This window comes from Tachypleus tridentatus, chromosome 7 (assembly GCF_004210375.1).
Source record: "Tachypleus tridentatus isolate NWPU-2018 chromosome 7, ASM421037v1, whole genome shotgun sequence".
NCBI classification, from domain to species: Eukaryota; Metazoa; Arthropoda; class Merostomata; order Xiphosura; family Limulidae; genus Tachypleus; species Tachypleus tridentatus.
The window spans coordinates 39,719,878-39,742,460 of record NC_134831.1 but is presented as its reverse complement, the minus strand read 5'-3'; the positions used below and the strand labels follow the sequence as shown (position 1 = coordinate 39,742,460).

Sequence of the window (22,583 nt, the reverse complement as noted above, 5' to 3'; positions counted from 1 at the left end):
GTGGATACCTAAACCTGAAAGTTTAGCGTTAAAAGCTCTCAGAATTATTACTGGCTCATACGTGCATTACTCAGAGTTATTTTTTAATTTATAAAATTAACTATGATCTAGTTTTTAAAAACTTTATATTATTATTTAGGAGGATGTTCCAATTTTAGTCTTGTTTATACTAAAAACCTTGCTTAACATAGACGTTCTTAATTATTAATATAGGGGAGAAACGAGAAAATTTCGAATATGTTTCACATGTTTGTGTTTTATAATTTTTGAGAGTAGACGCAGTAAAATCCCAATTTAATGTCAAATAAGACTGCGCTAGACGATTTACCTTCATTTTGTTCTCCAGCTCATTATACAGGCTTACTTCAGGCTTATGGAGGTTTAAATTCCTTCTCTCCCTAAATTAGTGTGAATCCTTCTAAAGTTTAAGAACGTATTTCGTTTAAAAATTACTAAAAAAGTATATCTTTTACAAATATCTGGAAAAAACAACAACTGACTCTTGAATCGTCAGATGCAATCATAAATGAAAATCGAAACCAGCCTCTAAGACGTTGTGTGTTAGTTGGTACAATGTACTTTTAGTAGAATTAGGTAAATACTTAATTATATTTAAGTGAATTTCACAGAAAAAAGTGTTATAAAAAAGTATTCCTGATAAGGTACAGCTGTTACTTAAGATAAACTCGTTGTTTAAAGAGCCTCACAAAAGAACAGACGTAACAGGTTCTAACACAAAAACTATACAAGTCGTTTCAGTTTTATATTCGAATTTCAAATTTGTACTTTTCCTTTAAATGCTTAAAGATATACTTCAGAAATATATATATATACTCAGAAAATAAATATATATTACTTTATATATTTGATTTACAGTTTGTTCCTGTATGGTAGGCAGCACTTTAGAATCAACAGAGGCGTAACAGGGCACTAAACTAGGCCAACGGAGTAGCCTCGTAGACGTTACTTAGTGGCGTGGGTTTGGATAATGTTACCTAAATATATCTATCCTACACACGCTTTTTACTTTAATTTTAGGTTTTAACCTTGTCAGTGACACACTGGATTAATAAAAACAAGTATTACGAACAAACAGTCGACAAATAAAACTGAATAATGGATTTATGTAAATACCTCCATCAGTATACAACTGTAAACAAACATTTACAAGTTTTTGTGTTTTTTTTTTTGCTATAAAGGTTTTATAACAACTGATTCAAGGTAAATTATTAATTTGTAATTCTTCCAAGGCGATCTTGTCTCTTTTGTTTTTTACATATTCCTCATGCTAAAGATTCTAATCTTCCAAGTGATGTGTTAATAGCCTAGAGGGAGAATTATACCTACGTACGTGCACGTGAAGGAAAATAATTCTTTCATATTCAAAACGTAAAAATGTATGCAGGCCTATAAGGCCGAGGGGCAAGTTGAACTTGAGTGTACATCTTTCTATAGCTGTTGTTTGATTTCTTTGGTTTGCGATATTTCACAGATTCAACAGCTGTGGCTGAACAACATTAAAGATTTTACATTAACAATGAAACTTGTTTTCTGTCTCACAGTATTCCCCCTCCCTCATCCTGAAACCACGGACATCGAGAACATATGGTCTGGATACTGTGACGATACACTCTAACGAGTGTTATGCTTCTGATTGTAAGTTGTAACCGCCAGAGTTCTTGAGAGTTTTGATGAAACACTGACAGTTACGTAAGCAAAATAATAATTATCTAATTAGCCAGTAGGAGTAACTAAATATTTGTTTGTGTACGACCGTTTCTTATTTAAATAAGTACTGTAAAAATGTTTTACTTCTGTTCAATTAGAATGTGATGCAAATGATACGAAATGTTTTGCTACATATAACATCTCTTGACCGTGTTTCTCGAACTGTCCACCAGGTGTAAACTCGAGAGAGAGTTCTCTGAACGTCATAGCCAGTCTTCTACTTGTCACATCATCTCTTAAAATTTGGTGAGTCCAAGAATGACGAAGGGGTCCGGCGAGGACAAAGAGTGACCTTCTGGTCAAGGGTACACGAAGCGCTATGTCCATTTTATTACCATGTTGGTTGGGGCCTTTTAAACGTTCATTAGACAACACCGGAATGAGGGTCAACACAGTGTCCGACAAAAGATTGACAGTTACAAGACGCTCTCCCCACAACCACGTGTCGTCCACGTGAGGATCAATAGCAGAACCACGAGAAGGCACATACTCCAAATGACACAACTCCACGGGACTGAAATCGTCCAGAATCTGCGTTAACCTATCAACCAATGATTTTGTAAAATCAGGAAACCCACGGAATGAACCGAGATGTACCTTCTGTTTCTTGAAGTTCACTTTGGGTCCAAAATCCTTTTATTTGGAAAAAAAAAAGGGCAAGTTATTTACAATAATTGACAACAACAGAATAAAGTATTTGACAAACTTATTCCTACCTGAAAAAAGGTATTTATAATAATTGATAATACTAGATTAAAGCAGTTAAGACAAACGTACTTCTACCTGAAAAAAAAAAGTTATTTATAATAACTGATAATACCATATATCCACTGTTATTCCATAATGCCTCTTGATGTTTTATTTTCTCTAAATTCTGGTTGTGCATGTTACCACACTACCCCAAACTCTTTATACTTGGTTAATTTTTGCTCTTCAACTCACCTGCTTTCTCCTCCCTGACTGAGAAGTAACCCATTTAATACTGTCTATCTGTTTAACCAGGAGTTGTTCTTCTTCTTCAGTGATGAAGTTTTCTACCACAGTGATATCCTCCACTGGAAAAGGGTTTCCTGTATGGTATGGATGAGCTGAAGTGATGACTGCAGTGTTCCACCCAGGCCAACCTTTTTTACAGGAAACACAATAGCTGTATGTCACTTGGTACTGTGGACAGAAGATGCAACACGTTTCACTATAATTTTAAGGAACGTTATTTATGCTTCAATATTTTTCTAATTCACATGTGTTTTAAACATGTTTGAAAGCATAGTGGACACACTGTCACACTGAATAACATACAGTATTAACATCACCTATATCCCTAACTATCAGACTGAATGACATACAGTACAACACACCAGTATTAACACCAAACCACATTCCTTACTTTCACACTGAATGACATACAGTATAACACCCAATGTTAATGTTACACCACATTCCTCACTTTCACACTGAATGATATACAGTATAACACCCAATGTTAACATTACACCACATCCCTTACTTTCAGACTGAAATTCAATATTGATATTATAATCCGTTATTACCAAAGGTCGGATCATGAAATGTATATTCTGAAATGGTTAGTGATTTAATGTGAGTTTGGATTTTCGATTATTTATTGTCCGAAAAAACGTCAGTATTTTTGGTTTTTTTAATGAAGGTTAGTTAGGTTGTTCTATAACACGTAAGTAGTTTCTCCCAGCCATTCTGCTGGCAACAGGTGCGCACGCGGTGCGACTTAAAGCGTTTCGAGTCGCCGACATTTCTGGACAAGAAAATGTAAACCCTTAAAAATGGCTTTCAAGATACCAGACTTTGGTGTAAAATACAGTAAACAAAATTACTGGCTTCCTTCTATTCTTTCTGGGGGGCCAAAACAGAAATTATGACAATGTGATACGCAGAAATTTCGCAGGAATCAGTAAAGAACAGGAAACTGTAATTTTTACAACAAAATTAGTACGGTACATGTTAAATCACTTCTCAGGTATCGTAACTGGTACACAGAGATAATTTAAAAGTGCTACGGCAACTAAGATATGTACCTTGTTTCAAGTGAAACCGGCGTTTCTGTTTTAATTTTTAAACCCTAGCAAGAGATACTTCAAATTCCTTTTGATAAAAATATGAAAACTATGCCTGAAACCTCGTGATAATAGCTTTAACGATAGAGAAATCAGACAATTTTTTGTCATGGAATCATGAACAGAACTCTTTACTGATTTAGACGGTAACTAAATAATAGCTTTGTTCAGAAATAAAACCTAAACGAAGTAACTTTAGTCCTAACGCTCTACGTCACCTCAATCACGACTTCAAACTAGGCTTCAACGTAGATTTATTAATTAAAAGTACTTCATTTCGCCTTCAGTACCTACAATATCCTAATGCTATAAACAGGTTATTCAATTTTTCAGCAAACATATTTTTATAGTCTTATCCTTTCTCTGATCATACTGTACTTTTATTTTTTAAATAACGTTTCTCAAATTAGCCCTAATCGGATAATTCTAACGTGTTATATAATTATCGAATACTTATGCAAAAGAATATGGCTGCCAGCTACGCTGTTGACACAGAAATTGGTAGGACATTCGTGTTCACACACACAAAGAAAGATATATTAGACTCCTAATTATTTATCCTGAAAACGCTTGTCCAAATGAAGTTCTGTTGGCAACAGCACAGTGTTTCTCTCATTATGATACTGTGAACAACTTTCTTCAAAAGTACAGTAATGAGAGATATTACGATCTTGAAATAAGTTTGGATTTGAAAAAACGTATAATGTTCAAAATCCACTGTATTATACCGTGAAGAAACATGTATAAAAACAAAAATGAGTTGTAAACCAAATAATACCTTTTGGATTGTGTAACGAGTCACCTGTGGTAATTTGGAAGAGACGTTTCAAATTGCTAGGATCGAACTTCTTCAGGTTCTAATTATAACGTACGTGAAAAATTCGAAACTTCATCTCTAAACTGTTGCACATCTTTTGAAAATTATCTACGCTGTATTCCAAACATAATCTAAGTTACTGGTTTGAATTTCGCGAAATGCTACACGAGAGTTATCTGCCCACCATGAGTACCGAAACCCGGTTTTTATCGTTGTGAGGCTGCAGACATGCCGCTGTGCCACATGGGGGCGATTAGAGCAGATAGTCACCACCACCCACCGCTAACTCTGGGGGTTACTCCTTTTCAAAAATAGTGAGATTGAACGTTGGTTATAACGCATCCACGCCTGAAAGAACGAGCATGTTTAGTGGGACGGAAATTAGAAACCGTTTAGAATTACTTCTAAATTATTGGAAGTGTATAAATTGGTAAAACTAAACAATACAATTAAATATATTTTCTCGACAGTTGGTTAAGGCACTCGACTCGTAATCTGAGAGTTGCGGGTTCGAGTCCCCATCACACCAAATATGCTCGCCCTTACAGCCGTGGGAGCGTTATAACGTGGTCAAACCCACTATTCGTTAGTAAAAGAGTAGCCCAAGTGTATCTCAGAACAGCTGGTATAGGTATTAACACTTTCATCGATAACCAGAGAACAACGTTTTTACCTTCCTAGGTCATCATCAGGTTAACAAAGAAAAAGTTTGCAAACTGGGTAGAAACCAGTTTAATTAATGCAGTCTGGAGGAAGATATTGCAATAAATGTTACATTTCTACAGAAAAATGGTCAATTAATATTTACTCAAAATATTACCTTCGATATTTTCACGAATGAAATGGTCCAATTACTAGATTTTGTATATACAATGCCCTCTGGCGTACTGAAAGTTCTCAAGATAATGGTGAGTTAGAAGAAAATGATAATATAGATAGAGTATACTGAATGTTATAATGGTCATAAATATTCCAGAAAAGTGTTTTCTTACAGCAAAGCTACATCACGCTCTCTGTTGTGTCCATTGACAGGAATCAACCCCTGGTTTTAGCGTTTTAAATACGTAGACTTACCACTTTCCCGGCAGGGGACTTCAAAAAAAGGTGAATTGGTTGGTCATTAGATATTCTAGACTATAAAGTCGAGATTCGGGTCGAGTTACTAGATATTTGAAGCAAATAGTGATCTAAACACTACAAAAATTGTGAAGAAAATTATAAATTAGATACAGTGGTACCTCAGTTCTCGAACAATTCGGTTTTCGAACATATTGTTTGGGAAAAAAATGTCTCGGTTGTCGAACATAAACACGGTTCCCGAACCAAGCTGTTGTGGCCCGAACCCCCGAACAACCCTTCGACCATTTTTGACCCACGCCAAGCTTGCCCAAAACATTTTACCCGCACGTGTCGCTCAGTCCACACCCCCGCTAAAATCTGCCTTGAATGTTCTCGTTTTTCTAAATATTCTGATTAAATAAGCCACCATGGGGTCAAAGAAGGATAATGAAAGCAGCAAACCAAAAAGAAAAGTTGTTAGAGCCACAAAAGAGGTGAAAAAAAATCTGATAGCGAAGTATGAGAGTGGTGTTCACGTGCTTGACCTTGCTACACAGTTTAGTATGGCAAAGTCTACAGTCTACACCATACTGAAAAATAAAGAGGTCATCAAAGGAGTGACAGTACTTACGAAACAAAGATCACAAACAATGGAAGAGGTAGAAAAACTGTTATTGATTTGGGTAAATGAAAAACAGTTAGCTGGTGATAGCATTTCTGAGACCATCATTTGTGAAAAAGCAAAGCAGTTGCATGCTGATCTCCTGAAAAACGCTTCTGGAACGAGTGCTGATCCAAGTGATGTCTTTAAGGCTAGTAGGAGGTGGTTTGAAAAATTTAGGAAGAGAAGTGTCATACATAGTGTGGTGAGACATGGGGAGGGTGCCAGTTCTAACAAAGACGTTGCTGATAAATTTGTTAGGGTATTTAAGAACTATGTAGAAGCTGAGGGTTTTATTCCCCAACAAGTGTTCAACTGTGATGAGACAGGCCTCTTTTGGAAGAAAATGCCAAAGAGGACCTACATCACCAAGGAGGAGAAGTCACTACTAAAACACAAGCCAATGAAGGACAGGCTAACTCTATTGTTATGTAGTAATGCAAGTGGGGACTTAAAATTTAAGCCTTTGCTCGTGTACCATTCTGAGAACCCGAGGGTTTTTAAGAAAAATAATGTCCTGAAAAGTAAACTAAATGTCATGTGAAGGGCTAATAGTAAAGCATGGGTAACCAGGCAATTTTTTATGGAGTGGGTCCATGAAGTGTTTGCCCCAAGTGTAAAGAATTACCTCACAGAAAAACAGTTGCCACTCAAGGCCCTTCTTGTGATGGACAATGCACCTGCTCACCCACCAGGCTTGGTGGAGGAGTACAGTTTCACTACGGTGAAGCTCTTGCCCCCTAACACAACTCCTTTCATTCAGCCCATGGACCAGCAGGTCATATCGAACTTTAAGAAACTCTACACCAAAGCACTGTTACAAAGGTGCTTTGAAGTGACCTCTGACACAGAGTTAACCCTAAGAGATTTCTGGAAAAATCACTTTAATATCCTCCATTGCTTGAGGATCATGGACAAAGCCTGGAGAGAAGTGTCTTTGAGGGCCATGAACTCAGACTGGAAAAAATTGTGGCCAGACTCAGTAGCAGATAGAGACTTTGAAGGCTTTGAAACTGAGCCTGTTGTCGAGGGTATTATCTCACTAGACAAGTGTATGGGCTTGAATGTGAGTGGTGATGATGTGGAGGAGTTGGTGGAAGACCACAACACTGAGCTCACCATGGAAGAACTCCAAGACCTTCAGAAGGAGCAGCAACAGAAGGGAACTGAGGAAGTGTCTTCAGATGAGGAGGAAGGAAGGGACAATGTTCCTAGTTCACTAATCAAGAAAATATGTGGAAAATGGGAAGAATTACAAAGTTTTGTGGAAAAATTTCACCCTGACAAAGCTGTAGCAAACCGCAGCATAAACCTTTTCAATGACAATGCCATGTCTTACTTCAGAAACATTTTAAAATGCAGGCAGAAACATACATCATTAGGCAAGTTTTTAGTGAGAAATAGCTCCAGTGAGTCTCAAGCAGATTGTAGCAGTGCAAAGAGACAAAAAAGAGAAAGAACCTCAGAAGGAGAGTTACCTGACGTTTTTATGGAGGGTGACTCCCCTTCCAAACAATAATAACCCTCCTACTCTCCACGTTCCTCACCACCTTTCACTTACGCTATCAGCTCTCCTCAGCACAAGTAAAGCGTAGTTAAATTTTCATTTATTGATTTTTTATTGTGCTTATAGTTTTTGTGGTTAATTTTATGCATGCAAGTATTATTATACAAGTATAAATAAGCAATATTTTTACTTAAAATGCTTCATAATGCATAATTTTTGGAGGTCTGTAATGGATTAATTTAATTTACAGTATTTCTTACGGGAAAAATTTATTCGGTTTTCGAACAGCCTTCTGGAGTGGATTAAGTTTGAGAACCGAGGTACCACTGTATATTTAAGTTACTTAACATCTTGCTATCACATATCCTTAGTAATGGATATTCTCTGACAATCTATGACCTGGTATTGAATATATTGGACAAACTTTGACTTGTATTACTGGATAAAAACAGACAAACTGTAACTTTAATACTGAATATTATTGGGCAAATTATGACTTGTATGGCTGTATATATATATAGCTTTATATGTTATAGTTTGTTATAACCTAAAAACAAGCTGAAAGAAAAACAAAATTAAAAAATGATAAACTAAAACCACTGCACTAATTAAAAAGATTTCAGGGTACAAACTATAATGTAGGATACAAAATGTACCTTATGTTTTGGAGGTGACTGTGAAAGTAGAATCCACACTGCAGTGGGGATACACCGTCTATCTGTCTTAATTTCCATTCACTAGTCTCACATAAAGAAATAAAATAAAGGAGTAGCAGTAGATATAGAAATCAAGAGAGCAAGATGTGGGTCCTCAAGCCCACAACGTCCCACATCTATATCACCATTCACTGCCTGCAGACATCTGTGGGAAGGTGACTGCTCTCCAAAGTAAAGAAAACATTAATTGAAATATAAGAAAAATAAGGTACTACCATTTGGGGATAAGTAAGTTAAAACTTATCTTTTTAAGTTAATATTTCAGCCCCCATTAATGGTAGAAAGGCATTAACTGGTAGGCAAGTAAATGAATTATACTAGTATGAAGAGTCCCATCCAGTTATTTAAATAAACTAGTATAGCACCTAACCATCACCTATTTACTAAGTCTACTATGACTATTATGCTCTAAACAAGCCTTTATATGTGACAAGAAGTACATCAGCATAAAGTAGTGCAAAGTTATTAAATGACCTTACTTGTACCTAAAAATTGTTATTAGAAATTTTGAGTAAAATTTCACAAATTTTTTATTTCTTAATATTTAATACATTCTTACATTTGTTGTGGAATAGTTTAATAATTTTATTTAAAGTTTCTTTATTAAATCCATCAACTATTAAGTTTTGTATCAGTATTTTAACATCATTGATAAAATATTTTAATTTACTTCAACTTTTACAATATCTGAATAATTGCAAAGTTATAATGCTTATAACAGAAGGGTATGGTATATTACTACTAAAAGAGGGTAAACCATAAACCAGAAAGGTAAAATATTTACATTGATACCCTTATCAATTATTTTAATTTCTATATCTAAATAATGTGCTTCTGTATTAGATATTGAAGTATTTTCAATTTCTAATTCTGCTGGTTAAATAGTGTTCATAATATGATTTATTTCAGGATTATTTATAGTAATTAAATCATCTACACATCAGTAAGTTAAGGTAAAAATATCTGGATGTGACCAGTTTTTAATACATCTATTCTCATAACAGTGAAGATATAAATGTGCTATACAAGTAGAATAGTTAGCTCCCATTGGATCTCCTATTATTTGTTTGAAAACCTTGTTTTTGAAAAATATATAATTATTGTAAACACAGAAACTTAATTTTTCTTTTATGTTTTAGAAGTTAAATTTTCTTTCTTCCAGTTCTATAAAAAGATAACAGAACTGTTCTATTAATGAATTTAAAACAAAGATTAAATCTTTTAAAGGAACTGTGGTGTACCATGTAGTGAAATCAAATGTTTTTGATTATTATTTGTTGACAACATTTTAGGCATTTTAAAATAAGTTGTTTATATTTTATTATAAAAAAGTATGTTTTTTATTATTAACACATTTTTCATTTTATCAAGTAAAATATTTGGTATTTAATAATGTAGCCTGTTGTTTAATAATTGTTCTTACTGAATGAGAAATAAATCAGTTTTTAATTGGAGATTTATGGAATTTGGAAATTATAAAAAAAGAAAAGATAAATCTACATAAAAATATTGTTTAGAATAAAGTTTATTATAAGCTTTAATGAAATTATTAATTACTGTATCTTTGAATTTGTTAATAAGGTTAAATGTTTGAGTACAATTGATTTATTTTATCATAATTAATGCATACAACTTTTTTACAAATAATACCAATATTACAGTTAGCCTTATCGATGGGAACTATAACATATTATTACAGTTAGCCTTATCAATGGGAACTATAACATATTTTTATTGTAATTCTTGAATCTTATTCTTTTACTGATGAAATGATAAATCTATATGGTGTTTCTTTAATTTTGTACAGAATAATTTAATTTTTATTTTTTTAAGTATGTACAAATTTCATTCCAGGAACCATTTACGTGGATAAGATGTAATATAGTTAAGTTTTAAAATATATTCATCAATATTGTTTTCAATAGATTTTAGAATATTATTCTTATTACATTTTGTGGCTATTCTGTATTTAGATTCTTTTTGAGTATTTCACACAATATTTTATCTTTTATAATTTTCAAGTTACCAGTAACAATATGTTTATAAAGTATCAATAAATATATCATTTTCACACTCACAAGGTAAGTTATTAACTTCTTCATTTAGATTAGTTAAAAATCTTTCATAATTATATAGTAATGGACCAATTGGAACTTCATCTTTATAACTGACGGTAGGCTTTAAGTTTTTACAATGAAAAATATTATATTTTATAGACTAATGAATAATTTTAGAAATCTGAAAATCATTGAATATTTATGTCTAAAATTAATTGACAAATATGAAGGTTTGATTTGCAATTTATTTTTTTCAAAACTTGAAAAATCATCCACTTTTAATTGATATTTTATAATGTCTGCAGCTAAGTGTTTTGCACAATCATATTGAAAATTTTTTATTACATTAATTAATGGTCTTATTTTGGGAGATTAAGTTCATAAGTCTTTTTTAAAAAATAATTTATGTACACTAACACTAGAATAAAAAATACCCAAATGAGTACAAAATTCTGAAAAATAAACCCATTTTAATTTATTATCAGAGATGCCAATTATTTCAAATGACTGAGCATAATGATTGTAGACAGAGCCCGTACAGATATCGTACAACCACTAGATACAGTTTTGAGTCATCTATGTCTGTGGATCCATCTGTGGCTAAACTGTTAGTAAGTATGCTTGAAATCATTTTGTCATCTTCACAACCCAATATTTGTACAATGGCTGTAGTAGTTTTGGTTCTAGCACAGCCATATTTTTACACTATATCAGAGCCTGGGAACATTTTTCTGAAGAGATGTCCTGCATGATCGGCTACAGCTAAGGGTAAATTATATGCAATGACAAATTGTGTGAACATCAATTCCGCATTTATGGATTTATATTCTGAATTTACTCATAAATGTCGTTTTCTGCATCGTTTTTGTCTTTGCCTCAGTCTTTTGTTGGTGAGATACCAATTTTGTATGTCTGGAACAATCATTTATCCTGCCATGCATCACAGAAAAATCGATGTGACAAACTGTACAAAACGCATGACTGTCACTGACTTTTGATGCAATGACTGGATATTTTGCACTATACTCTTTCCTAAATTTCTGATTCACAGTTTTAGTCCTTCTAGATTTGCCAGAAACAAGACAATCTGGTGAACAAGACCTCTTTTTTTCCATCTTGTGAAAGACCGCATTGGTGTTTCTATGCCGCTTAGAAAACGAGAAATACCCATCTACGCGAGCGCTGATTGGCTGACAAGCACTGATGATGTAACTATGGATTCTCCCACATACCCAGTATGAAGAAGCACTGCACTCAAACTATTGGTAGATGTCAGAGATACAAATGTTTTTTATTATTTCAAGCACAAACATGATTATCGTAAGTAGCCATTTCGACTATGTCTTTTATTTATATCAAAATTTATTTGTGTCGCACCAGAAATGTTCTTTTCACCCCTTTCAAGCCATGGGGGAACAATTTATCACTTTATTGTATAGGCCTATATAATATATAATAATTTGGGAGTTGCAACAAGCATAATATTTGTCTGTATGAGATATAGTCACAATGTATACACCAAAATTGTAATGATTATGCTCAAATTGTAATGGTTGGCATCTCTGTATTATTTCCTTTACCTCTAGTTTTCCTATTTCTATGAAAAAGTTATCTATAAAGAAAAATTTAGCAGTACAATAATCATTACTCAAATTCAGAGCAGTAGAATTATTCAAATTTTAGTTTAATCCATAAGGATATAATATTCATAGTTTCCAAATGTAGAAGTTTTCTCATTGAAGTCTATTGGCATTTTCATTAACAGTTTCTAATATAGTTATCTTAACAAAGGTAAAAGAGGGAATCCTGAAATATTTTAATTCTATAGAATTCATTAAATTGCTTTTAACTTCAGATCTATGCATATGTATATATAGAATGGGTTTGAAGTTTGACCCACATACTGCAGGCAGTGAAGGATGATATAGATGTGGGACGTTGTAGGCTTGAGCACCCACATCACACTCTCATAATTTCTATTTCTACATCTATTGCTACTCCTTTATTTTATTTCTTTATGTGAGACTGGCAAATGCAGGTTAAGACTGATTGATGGTGTATCCCAACCACAATATGGATCCTATTTCCACAGTCATCTCCAAAACCTAAGGTACATTTTATTTCTTACATTATAGCTTGCATCCTGGGATCTTTTTAATTAGAGCAGTAGTAACTTACAGATATACTGATGATTTAATTAGCATAAATAATTATGAAATATATAATGTTATTGACACCATTTATCTAACAGAATTATAAACTGAAAATACTTCAATTTCTAATACAGATATGCATTATTTAGAAGTAATATATGGTTTACCCTCCTTACATAGTAATGTGTCATACCCATCTATTATAAACATTGCAACTTCATAGTTATTCAGATATTGTAAAATTTGTAATAAATTACAAAATTTAATTAATAATGTTGGCATACTGATATGAAAGTTAATAGTTAATGGATTTAATAAAGACATTTTATATAAAATTATTAAATTACTCTGTAATAAATACAAAAATGTATTAAATGTATACAAAAAAAGTAAAATTAGAGAAATTCTATTAAAAATTACTTTAATTAGTTAAAAATAAGATCATCTAAGAACCTAGCACTATGTGGATATACACCCTAAGTAGCGTATAAAAGCATGACAGTCACAGAGAACTATCACTTTGCTGATGTTGTGTTAATTAGTACCTCTACCATACTGTGGGCAGGAATGCTAACTTCAAAAGGTTTTATCTTACTTACCCCCAGATGGTAGTACCTTATTTTCATTTTTTATTTATTTATTTTTCATCTTTAATGCTAATCTTTTTCTTATTTTAACTTGGGAGAGCAGTCACCTTCACACAACTGTCTGCAGGCAGTGAAGGGTGGTATAGATGTGGGCTTGAGCACCTACATTGTAGCTTGCACCATAGGATCCTTTTTTAAAATATGCAGTCTATTTTGTTTCATGTTAATGTGTTTTGTTCAATGGCTTAAAATTATGGTTATAATATAATTAATTAGAAGTTGGGATATGCTGTTTCTAATGCAGTCCTTCCTCATGAATTTGTTTATTCATTTAGCTTCATTTGGATATAATTATTTAATTTTACTAAAATCCATATAATACATATAAAATGTTGGAATTACATTCATGCACAATTTTATTGTACTATGTTGAATAAATAGATTTCAACTGAATTGAACATTTCCCCTTTGGAATTTCTTATATAAATACCAACCATAAAAAAGTTCACTTTGGTAGGTCTTTCCTTGCACTCAGTAAAATAAGGAACAATGGCATCCACAGGAAAATAACTCCACAGCCATATAGTGAACCTGAGTGTCCCAAACAGTTTTTTTCTAACAATGAATTACAATATCTTCTTTGCTTAAAAACAAACCAAATGCAATTTTACTCATTGAAATAACACATAAAATGACAAAAGACAGTTGTAAACTGCCCATTAGACAATCATATTGCATATATACTATGATTCAAGAGATTGGGTGACTGCTCATTTTACATTTATTCATCACATTTTTACAAAAATTACCATTGCATTGTTTCAAGACTCAACCAAAATACTGAACCTTCCGAGTTTTTTTTTTGTTTATTTTGGAATATTGCATAAAGATATAAGAGGGACATCCCTGTCATGTCCCTAGCTTAGCAGTTGTAGACTAGAGGGATGACAGCTAGTTTACACTTGGGCTACTTTTTCACCAATGAAAAAAGGGGTTAACCATCACACTATAATGGCTCCATAGCTGAAGGGATAGGCATGTCTAATGATGGGATTTAAACTTAAGATCTGTTGATTGCAAATTGAGTGCCCTTACTATCAGGCCAGCCAAAATCTTCTAGAGAAAACTATAATCTACATATTGAATAATATACAAACTATGGCCTAGATACTGAACCTTCTGAAAGAAACTTTCATCTATTACCAAATATTCTGTTAAGAAGAAATGTTAGTTATACAAAACAAGGAATAATTTGGAACTTTAACAGATTTTGAGTGACTACAATTTTTAAACACTAGTTATTTAAGTTTATTTCTTAGCATTGCTTTTTTTTAAACTTGCTTTCCTGACTAAGCTAGCAACTGGAAGTGTTTTCTTCTCTGGCTACTAAAGGTTCTAAAAACAAGTGTTTGTTTAAACACAAGTTTATTCTGAACAAAAATTGTTCTTTGAGACAGTGAATCAAATGACAGGAAATTTCAATTAAACTGATTGCTATAATAAAACCCTACTGTAAAGTAATGGTCTACTTAGTTTTCAGCTCGTGATTAAAGTGTTCTTGGAACTGATTTGCTGGAGAATTAACCTTTGTGAAGAACTTCTCAGAAACATAATAAATAGCTGCAGTAAAAAAACAAACCTTACATTAAAAATATTGTTAAACTTGTAGTAAGACAACTGTTCAGTTTGTCCTTAGATCTTACATTTTTTAAAATTTTTTTGTCTCTTGCTTTGTTAAAGTTCATGCTCCTACAGCTAAACTGCCTATCATGTTTGCCAAGGGGATTCACAACCATGGCTCATAGATTTTGAGTTGAGCATTAACACCACCAAGCCATGCTATGGCTTTCATGTAATCTGATAACTACTCTTTCAGTTACAATTGAAAATATCATCAAAGTACTTAAAAACTGATAACTGTTTTAGGCTATTCTATATTTACATAGCACAACTTTTACATGCAAGCAAAATAGCTATATACAACCTAAATAGTAATGTCATTATGTATCATCTCAGAGAAGTATTCAAATGAATAATCTGGACACTAAGTTGACTTAGTTTGACCTATGTGGGTTAAAAGACAGATCAGCTTGGTCTGGAAAACATATCACACAGAAGATAGTCCTTCACAAGTAGTATGCATACCACAAGGGGTGTACCTCTGTTATCCTAAGAGAGTGCCCTACTATCTTGAGTTAGAGGGTAGCTCACTGATAAGACACTTCGTGTTTCAAAGTACCACACTTTTTCTTCTGTGAGAACAACAAAGGTTACTACGATTGAGCTCACTCTTTATATGTTAGTGTATTTCCTGGGCCCAATATCAAACTAACAACCTCTAGCACATGATGAGTACTCTCCCAACTACGTTAAAGGGCTAGCTCACAAGTAACAACTTGTATTGCCACACACACTTGCTGTCTCCAACACTCAAACAATTCACTCTTATTAACAGCAGCATCTAAATCCTTTTTGTCATCCACAACATTAAATATCAAAACAAACCAGTTTTGATAAACAGTTTATGTACTGGTTTTGTACTCTTTAGACCCAAGTCTTAATACATCAACAAAGCCAGTTCTACTAGACCAACAGAAATGAAAACCCATAACCACATTTTGATCCAATTACGTTACAAGTTCAGGGTGAATTACCTAATTCATTCATTTTGGTAATGTACACACTGGACCCAAGGTTTTTTTTTTGGTTTTGTTTTAATGGCATAGTGGGCTAGAGCCCCAGTTATTGCATGTGGTGAATTAAAAATTGGTCTCTACATTTTGATTTCATCAAGTCACAAAGTTGAAGTTAATTCATAAGTTTCTGTATGTTTACACTGGACCTACCTAGAGTTGTTTTTGTAGCACAGACCCAACTAGTGCTCCAATATTTGTGGAAGTATAGATGTGAGAAACTCAATTAACACTAGTCATATCACATGAAACACAGTGTAAAATAACTACAGATGAATCAAAATTTGTATTCTTTATGTTACCAAAAACTGATTATGAGAGCACTAGAGTGAAAGTACAAAAGAATGTATAATAACATATCAGCCACACTATATCTGTTATATCCAGCACCAAATACCAGGGCTTTTCAGGCTGGTTTAGATAGGACATTCATAGTAATGGATGAGATATCCTCTACATGATTAGTTACTTAATCAACAACTATTTTGGTGTTAATCAGATGAAGCTGGTGAACTTTATCAATCTTATATATTTAATTCACAAGACATCAGAATTAAGGTAAGGATTTATTAACACCACATTATTTATTTATTTTAACTCCAAATTTTTAATGTTAACATTTACCTATTTTTATTTAAGTTACTCTTCATTCAGAACAAAAACCAAAAAACTACCAACTCATTTTTTGAAGATATTTACTGAGTATACAGTAACAAAGCTGTAAAAATTATTAATAAATTTATACCCAAGAACTTTTGAGTGAAGAATGTATAATAATATCTCAATCACACTACATACAGTTGTGAGAAGTGTTTTGGAAAATGTATCTACAATTTCACACAAGGTCAGATTTACTTTAACTTGTAAAATGAGAAAACAATTCCTTGGTAATCTCATCATTAACAGTAGTTGGGTTTGTTTAGAAATATCAGCTTTTAGCTACCAGATCTGTGTCTGAGCATGTGATAATGTGCTTGGAAAGAAATTATGTAATGTTTATCTTACTAAAATAGGTTAAAATCTAGTAATTTTTCTAGAGAAAAGAAAGAACAATGATGATTTTGAAGTTTGCAAAATTATCCTATAATTCAACAAGACAAAGGCCTCCAACTTCTTTGTGCTGAACACAATGGGATGAAATAACTTAAGTTTAAGATTTAGAGAAAAGACGGATTAAACTACAAAGTAACTGATTTGTGGGATGAGTTGTCAATACCTCACAAAACTTTAAGTGGAGGACTAAAGGTTTCCTACAAAATCATGGTGTTTAATTTCTACTTTTTTTTTAGGTTGGATGTGCAGAGAGAGCCTTGAATGACCAATTAGTCCCTTACTGTCCATATGTTACATTTAAAATAGTGTGATTTTAATTGCCCACACTACACTTAGGATTTTAACAACTTTTTACTTAAAATACTAAATTCTGCTCTATTCATCAGGTACCACAAACTTACTAATTGCATTGATTAAATGAATATACCTGTCAACTTACATTCTAAAAGACAACTTATTTAAACTTTTTTTTAAAATAATGAATTGATAAGGTAAAAGTTTCGTGCTATCTGCACTGTTGTAAATTTAAACATGATTTTCATGCTACAATTGTTAAATTTTACACTATAATTCATGTAGACATTTTAGGTGTAATTATTACTATACACATTTGAAACAGCAGAACTCGAGGAAGATAAACTACAATCCAATTTTTGACTAAGTAAACACATGTTAAATCTTACCTCTTCAGCTTTGGAAATATTATTAGATGATGTGGTTTTATTTTTTGTCTTTTCACATACTAAACAAGTTCTTATACCTTTACATCCACAGATATTTTCCATTCTCCTTCACGTTACACGTTTAGGCCTGCCTTTGAACATCGCTACAATTACCACTACTGCCCTCTTTTGGTGGCATAAGAGAATCTATATTGGTAAAAAATAATCACAATATTATATCTTCCATATAATAATATATGTGTGTATCTGTTCCTTACACGTTTCCATATTTCATGATCAATCACCATCAAACTTAACAGTTACAAAGAATGATATGAGGAAGGGCGAATTCCCCCATATTATTCCCGAAAAACTACCAGTGTTATATATCCCTCAGTATTAGAATAAACAAGGTAACGATTATTGTTAGAACTTTTGAAAACAGTATGTCTTTCTTTTCAGTATTAGTACCTTTACGTACTTTTATTGCACTTTTAATGTTTATTATGTTAACAAAAAATATAGCAACACAATTTTCTATCCTTTTTTTTACAAACGAGTTTTTATTCCACCAGTCTGTTGGAAGGGTACTCCAACTAGTATATATTTATTTACCACTTCATAAAAATAATGTAGGGTTTATAATATTGAAAACATGATTTCCACTCTTAAAAACGATTTGTAATAAAAGGCATTTTTCACTTAAACTTTTTTCGTCCATTTTACTTTTGAACTTTCTGCTAATATTTTACAACATACAGTCGGTGGACAAAGTGCTCCTCCCTGAAAATGTGAATTTGGCACATCTTTTATTACAAAACAAAAAAGAATATGTAAAAACTACATGCTTTTAGAACGCACTCGACGAAATCTGTTCAAGTATTACCACAAATTTTAACACTGACTTCATAATTACCTAAACGTTTCATGATTTTGGTTACATTTTCTCAGAAAAATAGTTGTACAGCTGTTGTAGTTTCTCAGATCGTATTCCAATTACCCTACAAAATGATCAAACATTTGGCCTTAAAAGTATTATTTCAAGCAGATACGACGCAACTACGAAGTATTTTTTCACAACAAGAGAAAAGGTTATGTTGTAATTCATAAACCAAATCAGATCTAACAAATTCAACATTTTGTTTCCGAATTCGGGAATCCACCATATGCGAAGCTATTGTCGGTTATTTTAAGAAAGCCTAGGTTAAAGATTTTTCAGTTTCTGCATACACTTTGTAACATATAAATGAATACTATATGTAAAAATGTACCCTTTCAGTGAATGCTGTCATCAGTGTAAGTGCTTCAAATAACTTTGTACCGTTCTTTTATTACCTTGTCAGTGCATCTCCAATGTTCGAGTGTGTTTATGTGGTGTTCTGCTTGAAACACATAGGATTAACAAGTTTGTGTGAAAGAAAACTTTATCATCTTCGTTATACATCGTCAATCAAAATCGTTTCATCTATTTCGAAATAAAGGCAGAAAAAACCCACAACGTGACTTGAGAATACTTTCTTTTTATTTTAAAACGCGTTTTACATTATTGTCGCAACTACAGAAATGCCATTTGTTTAAAAAGTATATACTGGTTTGCACACCAGACAAGTACATTTTTGAATAAGTAAAAAACATTTCAAAAACTCAGAAGAATGTTTTTATCCATTTACCTTATTTTCGTCAGTTCAGAAAAGGCTTTTTACAGCATGGCGCAGTTAGAAAGAATATCTGTTTGTTTGAAGTTAAGCACAAAGCTACACAATGGGCTAACTGTGCTCTGCACACCACGGGTATCGCAACCCGGTTTCTAGAGAAAATGGACAAAATAGAAATAATATCGGAAAACATCTTTAATTACTGTTATTAACCTGAAGGAACATGATACTATATCTATTCAATTTTAACATCAAATATATTTCAAGGGTTCCTTGTCATTTTTTGATACGAACACACAAACATCAACCAATTCACATTCAAGTCTTTCCTTCAGTTCTAGTAGAAAACCTCGCTCTGAAGTGGAATGTTCACATAGAATAACATGCTTTCCAGTGTGAGTGGCTTCTAGAACTTCGTGGTGGGACATCTCTCCTGTTAGATATAGATCCGCTTTGACTCCAAGTAATAAACTAGCTCCAGATCCTGCACAAACTGCTACCACTGAAACCTGGGAACCTGGAACATAAATACAAAATCACTGAATGTGGGAAAAACAATATTCGGTAATACGAATATTGTTTGTTTGTTTGTTTTGAATTTCGTGCAAAGCAAACACGAGAGATATCTGCACCAGCCATCCCTAATTTAGCAGGGTAAGACGAGTGGGAAGGCAGCTGATCATCACCACCCATTGCAAACTCTTGGGATACTCTTCTACCAACGAATAGTAGGATTTACCTTCACCTTATACTGCCCCCACGGCAGAAAAGACGAGCATGTTTGGTAAGACGAAGATTCGAACCCGCGACCCTTAGTTTACGAGTACAGCACCCTAACCACCTGGTCATCCCTGGAAAATATAAATACACTTAACATGTTTAATTTAGATAGTGAGTTAGTTAGCAAGATTACCCGTAAACGGACTTCTCTAAATCTATATCAAATGAACTTTGATATCTTCAAAAAATTTTAATTATTAATGCTCAGTTGCTCAGTAATAATAGTTGTTATTAAAGTTCACAACAGGTAGGTTGTGAACGTATACGTATACAAATGGGCGAGAGGTTAACAATAACATGTCAAAATTTCGAAACAAATTGGTGTCTCATTACATTCTGACACCAAAACAATGGTTACCATTAAACAAGTAACTCTTAAATCTCCGCTGCTATCCAACACTGTGTAATACCAAAAGAACGAGAGTTAACAATGTTATACTGAAAGAATGAGGGTTAGCAGTGCTATACAGAAAGAAAGAGAATTAGCACTGTGTTATACGGAAAAAACGAGGTTTAGTATTGTTATACTGAAAAAATGATCTTTAACAGTGTTATATTGAAAGAAAAACGGTTAGCAGTGTGTCAGTGGCGGCGCCAAATTAGATTATTTCTAATTTGTAATAATGAATTATTAACCAGAGTATGAGTTTCCAATGAAAACTGCATTGAAAACGCAGTTCAAAATAGCACACCTTTCTGAAATGTACCTTGGTATTTACATTATCATAATTTACCATCTATACTTCATATTGATGGCATTTTGGGAAGCCCCTCCACAGTTTACCTCAGCACCCCCAACGAAAATGTCCTGGCGCCGCCACTGGAGTGTGTTATAGGGAAAGAAAAAGAGTTAGCAGTGTTATACTGAAAGAACTAGGGTTAGCAGTGTTTGTACTGAAATAACGAGGATTAGCACTCTGTTATACTGAAAAAACGAGGGTTAACAGTGTTTGTACTGAAAGAAAGAGGGTTAGGGTTAGTAGAACCTTTCTTTTATACTGAAAGAACGAGGATTAGCACTCTACTATACTGAAAGAAAAAGGGTTAGGGTTAGTAGTGTGTTATACTGAAAAAAAATGAGGGTTAATAGTACTGTGCTGTTACTGTTCATATATATCAATGTCAGACACCAGTTTATATTAATCTCCAGGAATCGAATTTAACAGCGGTAGTAATGCAACAAAGCACTGATACCTTTAAATAATGTCCCAGAGTTTGCTCATATTAACGTTTATCTTGTTCTTGAGGCAAGGTTGAACTCGGTCACGCAAATTTTTTAGCGCCGTTTACTTAGGGGAATTATTAAACTTTTTATGGCGTTAAGAGTGACATTCAAACAGAAATCAAGCAAAGCTAAACCACCAATAAGAAAAACACGGAATATTTACAACCATTTGTGATCCGTAAACAAATTACCGAGTCTTAGCAACAAACCAGAAGCAAACAAAACAAAGTCGTAGAATAAAATCAATGAAGACAACTAAAACATACTGTGATTAATGACAGAATTCATTAAAATTTTCGACAGAATGTTTCTACAAAGGGTTTTGGTTGTTTCTGATTACTTTATTTGTAGGTAAAATAAAAAAAAGGTGATGGTAGAATGGTACAATGGTAGGAATGAAACTTTCAATTTTATTTTACATTACAGCTATACAACAGTCGCTAATAAACTGCATAATACAATTATGGTAAAATTTATATATATATATTTTTTTCTTTCTGAAAATTTAAATTTAATATAAAAGTTCACTACTATGGTTCACTGATACAACGACGTTATACTATAATCAATTGTTCTCTGTAACAATGGCATGTTAAACTATAAGCAATGGTTCTCTGGTGTATTGAGATGCCAAGCTGTAAGCTATTGTTCTCCTTGTGTATTGACACGTCAAAGTATGAGCTATGGTTCTCTGGTCTGTTGACACGGTAAAGTAAAAGCTATGTTTCCCTGGTGTATTGAGATGTTAAGTTATTGTTCTCTAGTGTACTGATATGTTAAACTAGAAGCTTTTATTCTCTTGTTTATTGACATGTTAAAGTTTGAGCTGTGGTTCTCTGGTGTATTGATGTGTTAAGCTATAAGCTATGGTTCTCTGGTCTACTGACTTGTTAAAGTATAAGCTGTGGTTCTCTGGTATATCAACATATTAAACTATAAGCAATGGTTCTCTAGTTTATTGTCAGTAGTGAATAATATCTAAACATTTGAGACATACTTTACAGTTTAAACCATAGCAAGCTCACAGCAGTAATCATCCCAAAGCACAGTTTGGTTTAGTATGAATTTCAAACAAAGCTACATGAGGGCTATCTGTGTGAGCCGTCCCTAATTTAGAAGTGAAAGACTAGAGAAAAGGCA

The 22,583-nt window shown here is 33.1% G+C and overlaps 2 protein-coding genes across 7 annotated transcripts in view; both read right to left on the bottom strand.

Annotated features, from left to right (window-relative positions):
* Positions 1-1,104: 1,104 nt before the first annotated feature.
* Positions 1,105-17,965, bottom strand: LOC143255488 (alpha-ketoglutarate-dependent dioxygenase alkB homolog 4). Of its 2 annotated transcripts, XM_076511230.1 has the most exons (4): positions 17,805-17,945; positions 8,519-8,599; positions 2,671-2,892; positions 1,105-2,361 (listed from the first exon to the last, which is right to left on the bottom strand). In XM_076511230.1, exons 2-4 carry the CDS (start codon positions 8,594-8,596, stop codon positions 1,819-1,821), a joined length of 843 nt encoding a protein of 280 aa, XP_076367345.1. In that variant the 5' UTR covers positions 8,597-8,599; positions 17,805-17,945; the 3' UTR covers positions 1,105-1,818. The 2 variants fall into 2 exon arrangements, with proteins under 2 accessions (XP_076367345.1, XP_076367344.1); XM_076511229.1 differs by lacking the exon at positions 8,519-8,599 and having other exon boundaries at positions 17,805-17,965.
* A 1,655-nt stretch (positions 17,966-19,620) lies between these two features.
* LOC143255487 (NIF3-like protein 1) overlaps positions 19,621-22,583 on the bottom strand; it is a 32,819-nt gene continuing 29,856 nt past the window's right edge. For all 5 annotated transcript variants that reach the window (XM_076511227.1, XM_076511228.1, XM_076511226.1 and 2 more), the window contains one exon: positions 19,621-19,955. In XM_076511227.1, coding sequence (XP_076367342.1) covers positions 19,690-19,955 — 266 coding nt within the window. In that variant the 3' untranslated portion in view covers positions 19,621-19,689. The remainder of the gene's footprint in view (positions 19,956-22,583) is intronic.